General features: G+C 33.8%; 1 protein-coding gene across 2 annotated transcripts in view; it reads left to right on the top strand.

The window, feature by feature from the left end:
* Positions 1–7372, top strand: part of gucy2f (guanylate cyclase 2F, retinal) — a 67921-nt gene extending 60549 nt beyond the window's left edge. The window contains exons 16-18 of one of the 2 annotated variants that reach the window (XM_028801140.2): positions 2817–2911; positions 4016–4101; positions 7239–7372. In XM_028801140.2, coding sequence (XP_028656973.2) covers positions 2817–2911; positions 4016–4101; positions 7239–7317 — 260 coding nt within the window. In that variant the 3' untranslated portion in view covers positions 7318–7372. Of the gene's footprint in view, positions 1–2816; positions 2912–4015; positions 4102–5121; positions 5201–7238 lie in introns of those variants that run through there. The other variant, XM_051927077.1, reaches the window with a different exon arrangement.
* The last annotated feature ends 13779 nt before the right edge of the window (positions 7373–21151 follow it).

Here is a 21151-nt window from a genome sequence, read left to right as displayed (position 1 = left end):
AAGAAAACATTATAACAGAACACAACTCAATTAAACAAATGAAAAAACATAGCAGCTGCTACATTATGCTTCAAAAGCAGTTCACGAAAAGCAGAGATCTGAGTCTAATAAAATGGTTCATTGTGTAGGATAAAACAGCAAGTAAAAAGAAAAGTTAGAGCACAGCTCCTACATGTTTACTTTAGATTTATAAGTTATTGCTAAACACTGCAAAAAGTCTGAACAGATCCTTGTAAACAAAATCTGATTTTTCCCAATTTGAGATAAAATAGAACATCAATTTCCATTTGGCTTATAGATGATGGATTGGGATTCTTTCAATTGAGTAATGTAAGTCTTCATGCAAATAGCGTGTTGTAGGATTTTACTAATTTATCACAGCACACTTTTATCCCATCTGCTTTTACTTCAAGTATTGCAGTTAAAACATTACCTCGTCCACCAATTATGCCATAATCTATTTTTACATTATAATCCAAGACAGATTCTAGTCTTTCAACCAAAATGACCTTTCACATATAACTGACAAACCTTCTCTCTGGCTTCATTATTGTTACACTCAAGTGCTTATTTTTATCCCAGTATCCAATCACACTGTTTAAATCAAGCAGCAGCTCAAAAGAATAACTGTTTCCAGTAAATATTCAGGGCATGAAATGTCTGCCTTGCTAAATATTGATAAAAAGTTAATTAAAAAGATAAATTCTTTGTGAATATTTTGAGGGATATATTATGTCCCATTTAAAACACCTCAGACTATTCCAAAGTGAAGTTATTTTAGCATGCTGTATTGTATATATACCTCACTGGCCACTTTATTATTTACACCTGTTCAACTGCTTGTTAATCTAAATCACATGGCAGCAACTCAATGCATTTAGGCATGTAGACATTGTGGAGGCGTCCTGCTGAAGTTCAAACCAACCATCAGCATGGGTAAGAAAGGTGGTTTAAGTGACTTTGAAAATGGTACGGTTACTGCCAGATGGGTTGGTCTGAGTGTTTCGGAAACTGTTCGTCTATTGAGATTTTAACACACAACCATCTCTAGGGTTTACAGAGAATGGTCCAAAAAAGGAAAATACCCAGTGAGCAGTAGTTCTCTGAGCGAAAATGCCTTATTGATGCCAGTGGTCAGAGGAGAGTGGGCAGACTGGTTTGAGCTGATAGAAACACAACAGTAATTCAAATAATCTCTTGTTACAACCAAGTAATGCAGAACAGCATCTCTGAATGCACAACACGTGGAACTTTGAAGCAGATGGGCAACAGCAGCAGGAGACCACACTGAGTGCCACTCCTGTCAGCTAAGAATAGGCAACTGAGGCTAAACTTTGTACAGGCACACCAAAATTGGAAAACAGAAGATTGGAAAAATGTTGCCTGGTCTGATGAGTCTTGATCTCTGCTACAACATTCGGATGCTATAGTCAGAATTTGGCATCAACAACATGAAAGCATGGATCCATCCTGCCTTGTATCAACGGTTCAGGCTGGTGGTGGTGGTGGTGTAATGGTGTGGAACTTTTCTTGTCACACTTTGGGCCCATTAGTACCAAATCAGCATCATTTAAATGCCACAGCCTACTTGAGTATTGTTGCTGACCATATACATCCCTTTATGACTGCCGTGTACTCATCATCTGATGGCTACTTCCAGAAGGATAACGCGCCATGTTACAAAGCTCTAATCATCTCAAACTGTTTTCTTGAACAAATCAATGAGTTCACTGTACTCAAATGGCCTCCTCAGTCACCAAATCTCATTCCAACAGTGCACCTTTGGGATGTGGTGGAACAGGAAATTTTCATCCTGGATATGCACCTGACAAATCTGCAGCAACTGCTTGATGCTAACATGTCAATATTTACCAAAATCCCTGGGGAATATTTCCAGCACCTTGCAGAATCTATACCATAAAGAATTACAGCAGCAGCCCTGAAGGCAAATGGGTGTCCAAACCGATCCTAGCAAGGTGTAACTTGTAAAGTGGCTGGTGAGTGTATATATAACCACTTTATTGGTGATTTGTATTAGTAAGATTAAAATAAGAATGTTGTTAATGTGTTGTTGCAAAGTGCAACAGTATGTCACTAATAGATTAACAATTGGAAGTACCTAAGCTGAAGTGTTATCTGTTTTATTCTCAAATAATAAGCAAGAAAATTTTACAACTCCAATTAAAAGGCTTAGTACAACTGCATTTGTAGAGTTTTTCACCTCATCTATAGCTGAAGGTGAAGTATATTTACCAAGTGCATTAGATACTCCAGGTTCAGATACTATTCATGCACTTTCTCTGGAATAAGGTCTCCTTATTAGATGACCAATGTAATTATATAAAATATTATTTTGAAATGCTCTGTGAATGCAGCTATTTGACATTCTCTGTATGCAATACAATTTGTTCTGACTGGCTGCTGCATACAGATATGTCCTGTATGTGCTGATTAACTTGGTATTGTGTACTGTCAGGACCTTTTTTGCATCCCTGTTGTTGGTTGCATTATTTAACATGAACTGTCCTATACACCATTTTTATGTGTATGAACTTTGGACATTTGCTAGCTTTTTTGCCTTTTTGTAAATGTTTATCATTATTTACATAAATAATCTAATCACAGCTTACTGTATTGAACATTTCAAAACACATTTTACAGTCTTCAAACTGAAGTCACAGTATGAAGTTTGTGAAAAACTGGAAAATAGTTAAAAGAAATTGATCAACGTATAAACTAAGATTTTCAGTTATCTTTGTTTTCAAGAGGTACTTCATTTGCTGTACTAAATTGTTTTTTTTTTTTACTTTACACAGCTTATCGAATTCACGTAAACCAAAGTACTGTAACTATTCTACTTTCGTTGAATGAAGGCTACAAGATTGAGACCAGAGGAAAAACAGAATTGAAGGTTATTATTTTTTTTTTGCCATTTTATTCAAAACTAGGTAAGCTTGCTTTGCTCGCCAACCCCCATGCCTGCGCTACACACCTGCAACTTTGCGTCTCTGCCGCTTGTGTATGTGTATTTCACTTTCACTAAACAACAAAACTTTTAATTCTAACGTATAGGCCTCTTCATTGGGAAGAAACACTGCTTTTCCATGATGGCAACATGAATTAGATGATCTACAATTCTCTGACTTAAAGTTTAAAGCCAAACAATATCTATATACTTCTGTCATATCACCTATGTCCATAGATTCGATCTCTTTTCGCTTTTACCTTTTCGTCAATATTGCATTGAACTTTAATTCTGTGTTTGGAATTACATTGTGACAACGCAATGTATAACTGCCCGTGAGTGAATATTGTTTCTTTCTCTCTACACGAACTGTGTCTGACAATAGCATTCACACAAATGAGAAATGATTGAACCGTGTGTGTGGTTGTAAATGTTCTAGATGTGGGCAGGACTTTTCCAAATCTCTTTGCATAAACTCTTGTCTCGCGGGATTTCACTTTCACCAAACAACAAATCTTATAATTCTCGCGGATACGCCTCTTCATTAGGAAGAAACACTACTTTTCTCTGATGGCAACAAAAATTAGACGACCTACAAGTCTCCAAATTAAAGTTTAAATCCAAACAATATTTCTGTTTGTTTGAGCTAATGTGATCTTTAATATAATTTTTTGGAGAATTTTGAATTTCCATTATCTCTAACCTGTTCTGCATGTGTATCGCACCAATGTTTTTGAATTCTTTACAACGTTCTACTTTGTCATCTACTCTTTGTCTTTTATTTCTTCCACTGGGCGTGGTTACATCTCTTGGCACAAAGTCTCATCTCACAGGACGTGAAAGTGTCTCTCTGAGAAAGTCACATCTCATCTCTCTTTCCAAGATTTTTTTATTATAATAGAGAGATACTGTTGTGCAATATTAATATATGTATAACTAAATTAGGTGTTTGTTCTGACTTTTGTTTTATAAAAGATTAATACATTCTCCTCTGTGTGAAGATGCTCAGAAATAATTAAATGAAATATATATATTTATTATACATATTAGGGAAAAGGAATTGAAGAAACGTACTGGCTTGTTGGGAAGGAAAACTTTTTAAAACCTTTACCTGTACCCTCAGAAATTAAAGAAGGGTAAGTATAACTAGAAAAAGGCAGTGCATTGTTTGATAGAAATGTGTAAATCGATACTATGTAAAGTAAAGACCAATGCATATATTTGTGCATATGCTCTGTAATTCACTGATTTTACTTTCTAGGAAATTACTGTATATTACATGGGACCTGTCTTTATTAATCAAGTGGAAAAATTTACATATTCAAATGTATATGTTAACTATTCAGTAAGCAATCATTTCTTCTTTTCCAGGATACCTTTTAAGACTATAATACTAACTGCTGTTGACAAAAATTTAGGAAAAAAAGACTGCTTTACTCACCTGAACACATGCCTGTAAATATACCTTAAGTGTGGGTGACCCTTTCTTTTCACTTCTTCAGTCTGTGCCAGATTCTATATAGCAGAAAAACAGGATTTATACTCAGAGATCCCATCAGCGTAGAATGCCTTGTATTCCCTTTTAATAGATTGTCCAGCAACATCATATTAGTCCAGTGATATTTCAAGCAGATTACTCTAAAATAAAAAAAAGAAAACACTCACTCACACATCAAACATGAGTAATTACAGTATTATATGTTTTTCGTTCAAATCCAAATATGTTAACTTCACTATCATTTGTTGCCATATTCTGTTCTACACTTTTAGCTCCTTTTGTCTGTCTGGTGGGGTGAAGGTGTAATTTTCAGACTCTCCCTTATTGGGATGCGAGCCCCATTGTATGGCATATGCAAACAGAATGACACATAAAGTCACACTGGTTAATTCTCTGTTTTCAACAAGCCTGAAATGTGTTTGCTAAAAGATAAAACTGACTCAAACATTTTTATCCCAGCAAGGAATTGTACAAGCACTAAAGCGTTTATTGTAGCACCGTAACATCCATATATACAGTATAATATCTTAAAGTTGATTTTTTGACAAATCAAAAAATGGTCCATTTGCAAACTGTACACAGTACATATTTCCAGATTTCTGAAATTGCATGAAACCCCAAGGTGTCTTATGCACATTGCATTTTGTGTCCACTACAGGGTTAGTAATCATGGGCTGCAACTTGAAGAAGTAGGAGAATACAGAAGAAAAATAAATGAAATGAGTCATTAATTATTGTGAGTCTCTGAGGTAGCTGCTTGTTGGTCGTGGAGTGTTTTTGTGATGTGTCGTATATATTTTGTTTGCCTTGGGTTTTTTTTTTAATGGTATATAAAAGAGCATGATATTATATTATTATTTAATAAATGATTACCCAAGCTACTTTGCTACTATTTGACTTTGAACTAATTCCTTTAGCTTCCATTACCTGCAAAATCTCACTCCCTATGGTCAAAGGTTAAACTAACATATGAAAGTATAATCTTTTATAATGAAATGTACTATGAAAACAATAAGCAGTATTACAGTATATTGGATGTCATCTTTCACTTTCTTTACCTATTGCTACCTATTTCTTAAAATTGTATAATATATGCAATATTTTAAGTAGAAAATATTTCCCTCAATTATGTTCAATATAGAAAACACACCATGTAGAAGGGCGTATATAAAGATGTTTTTGAGAATGTATCACTGAAAATGAAGAGTACGTAAAAATTTGGTGAAGAAAGCAAAAATGAACTATAAAATACTGGCTGTTGAATAAAGTAGTAAGTATTTGAGAGTAATATATCAAGAAAGAACAATTAAGTTTTTCATCTATTTTTCTTTCTATAAAATCTAGTGAAACTGTGTCTGATCCTATCCCTGTAGCAAGTACAAGGTGGAAATCAACCCTGTCTGGTTTTATAATATGGAAAGACTCAAAAAACACATGTCATCACCAGGCTTATAATTGTCATTGTGTGTTTTGATCGTGGTAGGAAACTTATGTTCTTTGGAAAAGATAACATGCAAGTTTCACACAAAAACATCAGTTGATAATCTTAAGTCCAGGTTCTGTGACATAGCAATGTAAAATGAATGAAAAACTTAATCACTTAAATTAAGGTCAGGTTAAACGTTTTCCAATAATACATACTCATTGATAACCCATTTTTTTTAATTTTATGACACAGAGAAATTATGTAATTCTTTCCAGCTCCCTTTATAATCCTGTATCATATTTGCAGATGTAGCCTTTGATTTTTTCTAATAATAGATGCTTGTTCAAATATTTAATTAATCTGAAGAAAATCTATGATCAGAATATCACATTAAGGAATGCTAGAGAATATCCTATGGAGATTGTTGGCAAACACAATGATATACTATCCACACAATTAACTTCTACCTAAAATTATAGGTCTGAAAAACACCCTTAAAATCACATTAATAAAATGTTGGGTTTTTTTTTTTTAGCAAATGATGTAACAGTAGTCAAATTTCAAAGCACAACCTACCAATGCTTAAATTCTTACAATCACGTAAATAAATCTACATATATATAAAACAAAATGTCTGAATGTCTGTCTGTGTTTATGTTCCCTATGCAATCCTACACCCTTTGACCAATCTGGAACAAATTTTGCATAAAACCTCAAACAAAACATGTTATGTTTGCTTAATTGAACAAACGATGAGAAATTATGCTTCTGCTCCTTTAATACTTACCAAAATGAAAACCTGCCATCTCATTCATGCATTTTTATCTGCGGAGATTCTAAACCTTGTAGCTTTTAAAGTGCAGCTCATGGTTAACTGATATTACCACTACAAGGTCTTTAAGAGTTAAAAACAAAATGGCTTAGTGAATTAAATTACTAATGATAAATATTCAGAGTATACATTTTTGCTTTATAAATTACTAGTTAGAATGTGGGCAAAGACTGTAAATGTTTTTAACCTTACCTTTAGAAATGTAATAAATAAACATCATTTTAAGTAAAAACATTAAAATCATAAAATGTTGTATGAAATGTAAAAAATAAAGACATTTGAGATACATGTGCAGTAAATAAGACATTATTGTTGATATACAATTTAAAACCTCATGCTTCAGTCCTCTTCTGTATCCAAAATAAATGTTTGCAGCATAGATATAACTTGAAGCTGAATTTATAAGACTGCATGGCAATGTAATTTCTGGGAAATTAATAAGGTAGATGTTACACACAAAATGCAGTTCACAGTTTTGCAACCATGTATTTATTGCAATTTTATTTTTTTTTTCCAGGGATAACTGGCAAGATATGGTGACTCGAGAAATTAAACACATTTTCAAAAAAGCCAACAAGAATGTGGATAAAATTTAAGGAAAATTTCTGAATCCAAAGGTGAAATCATAAAACTCACTCCATGTTTTTCCACATTATTCTCCTTCCTCTTCTTCTTCTTTTTTTTTTTTTTTTGCTTATTTCATATGTTAAAAAAAGAAATAGTTACATATGAAAATATCAAAACTTTTAAAGTAAAAGTAGAAATTTGCATTTTCCCAAACACTATAATATTCTTTTGATCATAATTATAAATAATATTTATTTTAGTGAAATTTTCACATTTTTAAAATTTAAAATGTTAATGATACCTGGTATGCATAAGCAGGAGGCATATTGAATTCTTCTATTACTCTCCTTAATTAGAATTCCTGAATGATTATTTTTTTATCCCAAACTTGATCATTTATGTATTTATATATTTCATTAACAGACTATAGCAAATAATTAATGCTATTTTCTATTCAACTTAATAATACCTTTTAGTGTAATCAGTAAACAAAGCTACAAAATATGCTTATTTTCTTCCAATTCATATTGTCAATTTGGGACAGAAACTATAAAAGTCATATTTAGCTCATTATTACAGTTAAAACACTATATTTGTTATTCTCTAGAAAAAGTACTTAAAAATCCCAATGGTATACACTTCAGTTGTTGAGTTATCGTTACATTTAAATAAACATATGTTATATTTATTTCATGTTTTCTTTTGCCAAAATATACAAATATAGATTTTTTATAATATGCAATTATGCTATAAAAACATACTGATGAAATAATGCATATACAGTAAGCATATGCTGAAAGTGGCATCTACTTATAAAATGTAATGTAAAATATTTTGCTTATTAACCAGAAAACAAAACTTAAAGGCTATTTAATAAATTAGATTGAACTAGAAGGTCATATGACATATATATAGATGTACTTTGAATTTTAAAATGTAGTGTGATTTTCCTAAATTATATTTTTTAACAAATGTGTTTAAAAAGCACAAAATTTTTCTGGGCGGTCTTGGCCACAGTGTACTGGGTTTTAAGTTCAATTTGTTAATAAAGAAAATTCTAGTTTAAAAAAACATATTGTAGTTTAAACATTCCAAAATAACCAGTTTCATTGTTTCAAACATTAGAATTTTTTAATGCAAGCAATCTGAATTACACAGGAAATTAAAAAGACTACAATCAGCAATAAGTGGCAATATTTACCAAATCTTCGTATTCAGGAGATTCCTCAAGGAATCGTTCAAAAAATGATTTAAATCAACCCAGGCTCAATTTTTAAATTAGTTTTTTTGAAGAAGGGAATTTATTTATTTATTTGTTTGTTTGTTTGTTTGTTTCATACTTACAGTGCCATTTGTAAAATAATTATAATCTATTTGAAGAAAATATATTTTTCCAAAAAGATGTTCACAAGCATTGAATATACTCTGTTGTTGAATGAGACAACCATTTATTTACAAATTGAAGAGCAAGCAGCTCATTAAAAGACACAAAGACTAGTAACATAATGGTACAATCTTTTAATACTAAAAGAACTGTAATTTAAATTATATTTTTAAAAATAAAATTGTATTTATTTGGATAAAAAACTTTTTAGCTATAGTTTGTCTAGCCACTGTTCTATGTGAAACGTCTAAAATTTACCAGCAACCATGTTTGATTTTTGAAATATCAGAAGTCACAGTTAATGCAAAAAGTAATATTTTCAAGTTTTCATAAACAGACTTGCACAGACATTATCATGTTTAATGCATGTTGTAAGATTTTTATTATAATTTCATGTACAAGATGAAGTTGAAAAGGATTGTGGAATATCTAATATATTTACTAAGACATATAAAATAAGCTATAAGAGTTCTGTAAAAAAAAAAAAGAACTTACCAAATCTAATGGCAAAATATGCATGTGATTTTTCTAAGGTAAAAACTAATAAATGTTACTGATAAAATATAAATCTTTGCTGTATTTTGTTCTGTTCAATTTGAATTACACAGGAATTTCTTAAATTATTAAAAGTATGCACTTTGCAATTTTTAATTTCCTTTTTTTTTGCTTAATATCAACAGTATAAATTGATATTCTTTCCTAAAGTTACATTCACCTATATTTAGAAATTTTTTTTGACAAATCAATTTTCAGCACATTTAAGGAAATTCTTATAACTACAGTAGTTACAATGATTTAAAGAAATTCACTTTTGATAAGTAAAGCAAAGTTTTTTCTCATTATCTACCTAATTGCCTCCTCAAGTATTTTGAGTGAGTTAAATTAATTGTTTTTCAATTAAGTAAATTAATTGTGATATGTTCTCAACTGCTGTGCCTCTCAGATTTGGGCAGCAATGTCACCGGCACAAAAACATTTTGAGTGGCGGCACTAAACTTAAAAATCCTCAAATGGAGGAGATGCTGACTAATGTCAATATTTTACTAAGGCAATATGGGACCATCTCATATCTACTACTTTACACATTTGAGATATTTAGACATACAGTGTGCAAGATGACAAACATTAGCCATCACCAGTGATGAAGTGTAAGTCAAATTAATGCTACATCACTTTTGTATAGCTATTTCATTCAAGATCTTTCCAAATTCAGTGATAACTCAGCAAACTGATGAAATTCAGTAAATTAAACTACCATATTCAGTAGGAATAAGTGAAACAATGAAGTTAAACCATTAATGACAGCTGATATAAATATTGCTTATCCAGTGAAAATGTTATTAAGGACTTCGATATATAAATTTAACAGAGGTTGGGACACCTATGCAAATTGTTGGTTTTAACTTGCAAGGCTTCCAGAACATCTGTAGGCTGTAACCTGTTAGTTGTTCCCTACAGAAGGCCTATTTGTAACCTAAACCTTAAATTTAAACCTCTGGCAGTTTACCGCTTACATTTTCACCATCTTTGGTCATTCATTGCATTTCAACTGAAGGAAAACTGGGAAAACAGAGGTGTTCTAAAACTTTTGACAAGTAGTATATATATGTATAATTTTCAAGTTCTCACATGGAGTATAACAAAGGAGGACGCTGCTGCTACTAGGGTAGACCAAATATCTCTATTCTTAGCCAAAGCACTGAAGGATAATTTTCATCAGCGATACCATGTTGCTAAATTCACTTAGCATTTTGTGTCTTGGTTCCGAAAAGAAAAAAAAACAGCATTTATGTCAATCGGAACTAATATAACAGAAACTCTGAAAATCTGTCTGTAGATCATATCGCGAGAATTTATTCAAGAGTTCAATTTAAATTATTTAAAATCAAAACATGCGTGACCAGAGCATGGTACAAACTTTTGCATGCCTGTTCTGGTATCACTCTGAATGCAAGGCAGTAACTAATTCTAGAATGGGTTACTTAATAATTACAAATTAACATACCATGCACATAAATGGGAATGTGGCTGGAAAACAGTACCAAGAGAGGAAAAAAAGCACATACACAGGGAGTAGGAAACTGTCTTGCATCTCAGGAACTGCAGGTCTGACATTGTGGTCAGCGACCCAGGAGTGCCGCAGGGGACTGTACTTTCTCCGGTCCTGTTCAGCCTATATACATCGGACTTTCCATATAACTCAGAGTCCTGCCACGTGCAAACGTTCGCTGACGACACTGCTATAGTGGGCTGCATCAGGAGTGGGCAGGAGGAGGAGTATAGGAACCTCATCAAGGACTTTGTTAAATGGTGCGACTCAAACCACACTGTAAAAAATGTTTTGTTGGATCAACCTAAATAAATTACTTCACAAGGTAACAAGCAATTTAATTGATTTCTTTCAAATTTTAAAAAGTATTTGAGTAAACTTAATTCATTTGAGTTTGTTTTAACCTTTTCAAAAACTTGAATAAAAGCAAAAAAATGTATTTAGCTCAAACCAAATTTCTTTAAAAACTCAAATTAACTGTGGTGGGCTGGCGCCCTGCCCGGGGTTTGTTTCCTGCCTTGCGCCCTGTGTTGGCTGGGATTGGCTCCAGCAGACCCCATCACCCTGTAGTTAGGATATAGCGGGTTGGATAATGGATGGATTTACTCAAATTAAAATTTTGTCCATTATTGTATTCACTGTAATGCCAACTTAAATTCTTAATTGGACTGAACTAAATATGTTCTTTATATGGTGTTGAACTCACTGTTTGTTAGGGTGAAATTGTTTTTAATAAAACAAACCACAACAATGTTTTGCTTTAAACAATGGAAGCAAATTCATTTTAAAATTAGTTCTACATTTTGTACAGTGCCTTCAAACATGAAACATGTTTTTAAACTGATCTAATGGTGGTGAATGTTACTGAATCAGCTATAGCAAAACTCTTAGATTTATTACTGAATATTTGCAACACAAAAATCAATTTTTGGTCATTCCTTGAACATGTTTTTTTTGTAAATATTCAGAACAAATATTTCACAAAAACTACATATATATACATATTAAATACACAATATATTTTATAAGCTTTTCACAAAAAGTGTTTATAAATTATACATAAAATATCTATTTGAAATAATTATATATACATATATTAAATACACCTTATATTTTGAACATTACATAACATTATATAGTATACATAAAATATACATATATATATATATATATATATATATATATATATATATATATATATATATATATATATATATATATATAAATAAATAAATATATATATATATATATATATATATATATATATATATATATATATATATAGTCACAAATTTGAGACAGAGTCATATAAAGGTTTGGGGCAGCCACCCGTATAATTTGGTTTCCTGGCTGCAAAGTTGCTTTTCAAAATAATACAGCACTGATGTGCACAAAACCGAGTCCAAACAGAACTGAGGGAATAGGGAAAAGGTGGAGGCTTTTAAATGGGGAGACAGGAAGTGAAGTCAAAGGGGTTGGGCTCATGTAGATCTTCTGCCATTGGTGCGAGCCCGGACGTGACATCACAGGGGTCGGAGCCAGCAATGTCTCCAAAGCGATTTTTTGCTTTAGACTAAATAGAAGAAGTTACATTAAGCGATAGCAAGGTTTTTCAATTTGAAGTAAGGCAAAAAATTACGTTAGGTGAACAAACATATTAATATAGTTCATTACAACTACTAAAATTACCTTAAATCAAAAAGAGCCCTTTTTCTCTTTTTAGCACTTACACCTGAACACCAGCAAAACTAAGGAGTTGGTGGTGGATTTTAGGAGGCCCAGGCCCCTCCTGGACCCCGTGATCATCAGAGGTGACTGTGTGCAGAGGGTACAGACCTATAAATACCTAGGAGTGCAGCTGGATGATAAATTGGACTGGACTGCCAATACTGATTCTCTGTGCAAGAGAGGACAGAGCCGGCTATACTTCCTTTGAAGACTGGCGTCCTTCAACATCTGCAATAAGATGCTGCAGATGTTCTATCAGACGGTTGTGGCGCATGCCCTCTTCTACGCAGTGGTGTGCTGGGGAGGCAGCATAAAGAAGAAGGACGCCTCACGCCTGGATAAACTGGTGAGGAAGGCAGGCTCTAATGTAGGCATGGAGCTGGACAGTTTGACATCCATGGCAGAGCGACGGGCGCTCAGCAGGCTCCTATCAATTATGGAGAATCCACTGCATCCACTAAGCAGTGTCATCTCCAGACAAAGGAGCAGCTTCAGTGACAGACTGCTGTCACTGTCCTGCTCCAGTGACAGACTGAGGAGATCGTTCCTCCCCCAAACTATGCGACTCTTCAATTCCACCGGGGATAAATGTTAACATTATTCAAAGTTATTGTCTGTTTTTACCTACATTTTTATTACTCTTTAATTTAATACTGTTTTTTTTTTTGTATCAGTATGCTGCTGCTGGAGTATGTGAATTTCCCCTTGGGATTAATAAAGTATCTATCTATCTATCTATCTATCTATCTATCTATCTATCTATCTATCTATCTATCTATCTATCTATCTATCTATCTATCTATCTATCTATCTATCTATCTATCTATCTATCTATCTATCTAGGTACAAATTACAGACAATTAAAAGGTGACGATTCATTTCCAGAACGCCATATCTGTGCGGCAGCAGCGCTAACCACGCCACCGTGCCGACCTTATATAATAAATAAATTATGTCTGTTCTTAGATACCTACCTGTATATATTTATATTTAGAAGAAAAAAATTGTAATTCTCATTTTAGACGGAAGATGGCATAGAAACATTTTCTTTAGGAAAGCCTCTCAGCCGTCTCTTTTTTTTTTTGTAAGAGCTTGGAATGCTTTCTACTTGCTTTCTAAAAACATGTGGCCCAAACGTGTAATGTTGATTAGAACAGATCTAGCATTAGGACCCAACAACCTGAAGTTGAAATGGCAAATATCTGAAGACCCTCGGAGACATGCTGTCCATTTTAGAAGAATGTGCAAACCAAGGGAATGCACCGGTCTACATGGATAGGACTGGAGAAAATGTAAAGTAATAAGTAAATATATAGAAGTATTTACCCAAAAATATTACTTTTTATTATTTTTGAAAAATGAATATATGCTCAAGGATATAATCAAAACAGACTGAAAGGATTATAAACAGAATTTGTACAGATTGTGTTTTACTTTATATACAGTGACACTAACAAGGAAAGTTTGAGATTTTAACATTTATGGTAAGCAATCAGTTAAATACTATATTTATTAAAAGGCTGATTTCTGTTATACACAATGTTTTGTTCATCAGTAATGGTGTATTTTCTATAATTAAGACATTTTGTTTTATACATTTTTTAAGACTGTAAGCCATAATTATTTAATTGCTATTGCTAGACTTAAATATTTTTCTGCAGTATTCTGGCACACTACTGCAGCTGTGTCACATCTCCTCACACCCAGGTGATTCGGACAGTTTGGAAGTGGAATTTGCACGTTTTCCCCATCGATTTTATCCTTTTATTAAACAGCTCTTAACCACCCCAAAATAAGTGTGCGTGGCAGTATGCACAACTGCCTGCAGTGAAGACCTGCCCACGGCTGGCAGATGTCCTAACGCCTGATCCTGTCGAATTAGGCTCCACCAAGGCAAAAAGCGACTCCGAATATTCGACGGAGTTTAACAAGAATATACGGTAAAACTGTTTAATATTTTGGGAGTATGGTTACCTGTCCCTCTGCAATTGATTCTGGCATTGTTTTATGAGGAAACCCGCAATTTCTGTTTATACAGAAATAGCACAATCGCAAAAGGTATTGTAGATATTTCATCGGGTTACTGCACAGTGAATAACAGTTGTTAATTCTTATAGGTCTGAGTATCTGAGTTCAGATATGAAATCGTCTGAGTAGGGTTTTCACTATCTCCTTATATCAGAGTTACATTTTCTCTGTTTTTTCTCTACATGTGTGGCCCCATTTTCCTTCAACAGTCCAAAGTCAGGTCCTAGTGTGTGAGTGTGGTGCGTGTTTGTGTTCACCCTGCGAAGACCAATACACCCCCACCCCACCCTCACCCCCCATCCCCCCAGTCCAGAATCTGTCTCTGCTCAGGATAACATAATGGATGGATGGACCGCAAAGGTATACGCGTAAGATAAGATTGTTGAATTCAATTGATCTGTCGGAGTGAATGTGACTTACAAATATCTGGCCCTCCATCCTGAATTGACACGTTCCTTGCCACCAAGTGGCATTCAGTAAACTGATGGATATACTGTAGTGTTATAAAACGGAGATAAGCTGGTTTGTATCATTCTAAAACAAATTAATTTCGGATTAACTGACATACCAAAAGAGTACAAAGTAAAATTACTTAAATTATTAAATTATTCATTATTATTAAATTATTACTTGAACATTTACTAACCTATGGTATTCGTGCGTGTGATATACCTTCTGTTAACCGTTTTATCACCATTAGTGTAATATTAATTTGATGAAGATACTTTATTAGTTAATATTGTTAAGTGTTCGCAACAACTGGTGATTTCGGATATACAGTACTTATAATATATACTTATAATGGCAAGGCGGCTGTCTGCAGTTCATTTAACTTTGTATGACTAACCTTAACTGCAGTTCATATAACTTTGTATGACTAACCTTAATCTGTATGCCGCATGTTTCTAATTTTGAAATATGATATTCCACTCCACTACACTTAGCCCCCAAACTTAGTAAAATTGTTAAATTTAAAACACATTTTTAATAGGTGTCTGTCAAAATAAAGAACTTAACTTGTCTAATTATGTTTCGAAAAAAATAGACATAGGAGAGGATAGCGCTGTTTAGACTTTGCACAACTATATCCCCTTAAAATAAAGATACGCAAATACTATTTTAGTAAGTCCGCATAATATATTTTGCCATTACCGTGACTTGGAAATCTTTTTCAAATAAGGTTTAAAAAAATTATGAAACTGATTTGTGCCTTCGCTCCGTGGATTACTTGACCTCCAGCTTCCAGCAGCTTGTATTTAACGCCGCGATCAGGGTTTGCAGCAACCAATCAAAATGCGACGTCTGGCACACGGCAGATGCGCGTGTCGCTACCCGATCTGCCGTGCGAGGTAAAATTAAAAAAAAAGAGAGAGAAAAACCGCTAGAAAAAAAGTACGTCGCATGCGCAGAAGCCTTTCTCCGGCAAAGAGCTGTTTGCGTGGCACTGTTTGGTGCTTTTAGCACAAGAGGTGGCTTAAGACGTGTTTTCTTCTTAATTACATTGCTTCGAGGTAATATATTTAAATGAATTTATTTCTAAAATGCTGCAGTGCTAATTTTAAATACTATGTTTACTTTGTGTTGGTTGTATAAGTAAATTAACAGTATAGTTTTACTATGTTAGTAAATTTGAACCCCTCCCCATCAGAATGTTTTTATTTAATGACCCTTTTTTGAACGTTTCCATTTAAAATTTAAAGCCAGCTTTTATGTCAAAAATAGATTTTCTTATCATTTTAATTCTTTAGTGCCACTTGATGAAAAAAAATCATATAACATAAAATCGTGCAAATTGAAATGTCAACAAGTGGTTATTAGCCAGGCAATTGGAGCGTAGCCATGTCCAGGTCTGGTTTCAGGTCTGTGCCCAAAGACGCCGGAGTGGGCTCCAAGTCCTCGCAACACTGAACTGGATAAATAAGTTAGAAAGTTGGATGGATACATATCAAACATTATACATGTGCGCAGTGACACATTTTATATAGTGTGATCCTTTTACTTTCTCGTATACGAAGTATTGTATAGGGAAAGTATTGTAATCGTTCAAAAAATTCTATTTCGAGATTTTGATGAGTCTCGACGTTTTAGACCTCCCTGAGTCCGAAAATACCATTTTTTGAATTATGTCCGTCTGTCTGTCTGTCTGTCTGTCTGTCTGTATGTAAACACGATAACTTGAGTACGCCGTCACTTAGGTCAGCCAAATTTTGCATACAAGTATTAGGTACAAAACATAGATTTATATCAACTTTTGGGCCATTTCCACTAACCGGAAGTGGTACTTTACCTTTTATTCATGGAGCTGCAGAGTCCGATTTATTCAACTTTACTTTTACAATAATTATTCAATATATTATTAATTTGATTTGATTTGTCGTTGATTACTCTTTAATGTAGATAATGTAAAAATATAATCATTGTCTGGCGGTTTACTCCTCAAATATCCATCCCCATATCTGAGAATATGAGAAAGTCAAGGGGAGACCACTCCCAATTTTTTCAAAACATTCCAGTAAAGTGAATTGAACATTGAAGGCAGTTTCATTTTCCTCAGACACTCAAAGCTTTGATTTTCACTATAATTATTATCATACAGAACTTTGTAAACTAGCTGAAATACTAATACGTTAGGGTGTAGGGAATAATAACAGTGCATCAAATGGGTTAAAAGCAAGGGATTTCTTCCCTGAGGACATTCTTGCTTAATAAGTTCATGCACCAAATTCCACAATGTGGGCCTAAAATTAATGCATGTTTCATTCATGGCAACTTAGAGGTATTTGTGATGCACACTTCTACAATGATGAATTTATTAAAAATTATGCTTCCCAAAATTTCATATTTTAAAAGACCATTAATGGTTTGCATCTTATTGGATGCAAAGACAGTTATTTAGATAGATAGATAGATAGATAGATAGATAGATAGATAGATAGATAGATAGATAGATAGATAGATATGGAAAGTAGGCAATTTATTTCTAACCTTTTTGCTTTTAAATATGATGGTGTCAAATACATAATTGATATATACAATAGAGATGGTGCAAGAAGCAAGTATTTGTAGAAATCTGCATGATGCTAGTGCTGGATAATGTCAAAGACATGACAAAAAGAAGAAAATCCAAATAAAAAAATAAATTTCAATAAAGCAAATGAGGGGAAATGCCCAAAACACTTCAGAATAATCTTTCAACTACAGTAAATCCTGCCAGTGTGTATTGTGGTACTTTACATACACCCAACACAAAAGGGCAAGAGGAGATTAAAGACAGAAAGAAACAATTTTACTGTGAGCAATAATATTTCATACGATATGACATAAGGGTTGTGAGATAGGTGGACAAAGTAGCAGGTGTGTGAAGATTGGATTTAAGTAAGAGAAAAAAGCACTGGAGACGATTGATCTTATGTTAGCTAAATGCAAGATCATGTGTGACTAGATGATTTTTCTCATAGTGCTTTAATACTAATTCTTAAAACAAGGCCAGCCTTAATAAAGGCAGTGCCTAGTGCAAGGACACTATTTGCTGCCACCCCCACTTTCCAGTCATAAGTATGGTTGAGCATCACTTTTCTAATTGGCAAAAAAGATGTTTTTCTATTATAATTAGTCAATTTAGACCTAAATTCATTATTATTTTACAAATAATGCATAATTTAAAATTGTACTAATTGCGAATCACATATTTTAAAATATGGCAAAATTTTAAATACTTTATTGTATTCTGGTTTGGATGTATCAGATTTATTTCTGATCATTTCAGAAATATCACTAATCTTAATTACTTTGGCAAGTATACGCACTAATGTATTTATTATTTTTTCTTTTAACTTTTAATGCAGCCCCAAATGGATTTCAAAATGTGCAATATTTGGCAAATACTCAGAATCAATGTACTCTGAGTAACTACAAAAAGACATATTATCCAGTTCCTTTATAACTTCGTATTTATGGCAGAATTCTTCAAGCATATTTAAGGACATTATTAATGATTGTTAACACATCTTTTTCCACAATTTACTGTAACCTTTATTAGTCTTTCTTCAAAGGACACTACAGACCAGCTAAAATGTGTTCAGGTTCAGAAAGGGACCTTTTTAATTAAGGTTCAATAGAAAACAGTCTCCGTGTGATGCTTGTAAGAATTGAGAGAAAGCATGTATTCTTAAATGGATACTGTTTTATTGTGTTATCTAAAGGCTATGTTACATAACACAGCTGGATCTAGAAAGGGGCAAACTATCAACTATCTTCTGTGCCATTTGAAAATGCCAATCATATTTATTTCCTCTGCTGTTGTCACAATTTCCTAACTTCTGATTTTTTGACTGAACAGAATAACAATGCTGCCTTGACCCTCCAATGTCATTTTGCGGAGCATTTGTGGGTGCCTGCTTTTTGGAGGAGAATATTTATGCATTCTTAATAAAGTGGGGGGTTTTTTTGTTAAAATTTCTATTATTGCTGCTGTGGTTCGTTTTAGTGTTGGGTTGAATAAGAATATTAACTTTAAGTTTAAACATTATAGTTGGCTTGCTAGCTCACTAGGACACTATTTAACATTAAAGTATTTAAAATTACACATTTACAAAAGCTGAATTAGTGCTCAGTTTAAAGAAAATTACCTGGTTAGAGTCTGTGCTGGGCATTCTTTAAAGAAGCCATAAACATCATGCAGTGATTTTTGGTTCCCAAATCAAAGCTTGTTACTAGCAATTCAGGCATTTCTGCTGTTAGCTCTAACATCCAAGCTTCAGGGCTGATGCCTTCAGATCAAGCGGGACGTTCAAGCACTAATGTTACACCTTCCCTGCCCATTTCTCACCAACACAGTGCAGGTAGCAGTGTAGTTCTCTTAGCTAAAAATGATCATCGCGATCTGAATAAAAACAAGCCATCCCAACCAATACTAAAAGTCTTTCCTTAATGAATGTTTAGTCAAATGTCTGGTACCAATCACAACCGTGGTTGGAATACTCGGTCAAACCAGATGCACACTTTTGTTTACTGGCATGACTGACGGAGATGTGGTGCTTATCAAGACAGGATATATTAATTGGAAAGCCGTGCTGGGAAAGAAAACGGGTTTCCAAAAGCATGCATCTAATCAATGCCATTTAAATATGGCAAAGAAATGCACAGAAATGAAATACAGAGAAAAAAAATGGCAAAACTATATTGTGTTTATTGGGAGAAATGCAGGTTAAAAATATCAATAAAAGCATAGGAGAAGTAGTGCAGTTTCTCTGTGTAAATGAGCCTTCTTTTCGTGGGTGCATTGAATCCACCCAGTCTCGTGCAAGTGATAATGAAGATATCTCTGCCGGTGTTTTCATTAATTTATTTGAATGTACATTGTCCAAGGATTCCAAACTTGCTGAAATAGTAAAAAAAATCCTCAAAATGCAATGTATACATCAAAAAGCATACAAAATGAGATTATTGACACTTTTGCCAGTTTAGTTTTGCTTGAAGTAAAAGAGAAATATGAAAAGGCAGGCATTCCTGGGTTCTGTATCAAAAGTGATGGGACTCGAGATAGATGTAACAACATAGAGAATCTATCAGTAGTGATATGGTTTGTGTGTGACTCAGTTCCAGAGGATCATTTAATTGGTTCGCTGGACTTGACTCAGCTAGATACTGAATATATAACCACAGAAATAATCAAAAACCTGTCCACTGAGGGTTATAGTCCTGATAATATAATCAGCCAATGTTATGATGGGGCATCAGTCATGACTGGGAACAAGGGTGGGTTGCAGGAATTGTTGCACCAGAAGCTTGGTAGACACATTCCATATGTGCACTACTTATAACCATGAGCTGCATTTACCTGTGGTTCATGCAATTTAGGTGTAGCCATTTGCAACAAAAGTCAATGTGAAGTGACACAATGCCTTGTTGACAACCAGGAGGCTATCCTGAACATTTTGTCTGAGGTTTCCGAAGACAGTGGGGCTATGATGGCTATTATCACAGTGGATGCAGGGCTTCTAGTACAGTTGAGGAAACATCATTATTTTGAGGTTGGAAAATTCCTTGAAATAAATCTTAGTGTCTTGAAGCCTGTAAATTCCCTGTTGCAAGCCCAGTCTATAGATGTGTGTCATGCTGATGAGGTCATCGTACTGAAAGACATCCAAGGAGACGGTTCATGGGATGAATTTTAAATATCAACAGATATCAAACCCCACTGCAAAGAGAACAAGAACAATGACCAAAATGCTTACAAACAGCATTGTTCTCTCCACTCTTGGTCAGACTCAGATTCTTTAATCACTCCCAGCCCATTTTTGAGGAAATCCTTTCTGAACATTCTGGATAGACTTAATGAAGAAAAGGAAAATTGATTTTCAAAGAAAAATCTTGACCTGATGAGAGCTGTAAATTGACTTCTTCCTCAATCAAATTCTTTTCTAAATTTGACACTCTTGGCCCCACTCCTCACTCATATGGATGCTTCAATCAATAGTCTGCAACATGAAATTCCACTAGCAAAAGCTATGCTGCTAAAGAAATTCTCCCCTGACAATTGTGTAAGCCTTTCAACTGTGTGCCAACATGTACAGGTCTATAAGGAAGCATTTTCTAAACTTCATGTGATGGGTGTATCCTCATCTGCATGTGAGAGTTTATTCTCTACACTGTCACATGTCCTGACCTCTTT

Source organism: Erpetoichthys calabaricus, chromosome 4 (assembly GCF_900747795.2).
Source record: "Erpetoichthys calabaricus chromosome 4, fErpCal1.3, whole genome shotgun sequence".
NCBI classification, from domain to species: Eukaryota; Metazoa; Chordata; class Cladistia; order Polypteriformes; family Polypteridae; genus Erpetoichthys; species Erpetoichthys calabaricus.
This window is presented reverse-complemented; position numbering and strand designations above follow the sequence as displayed.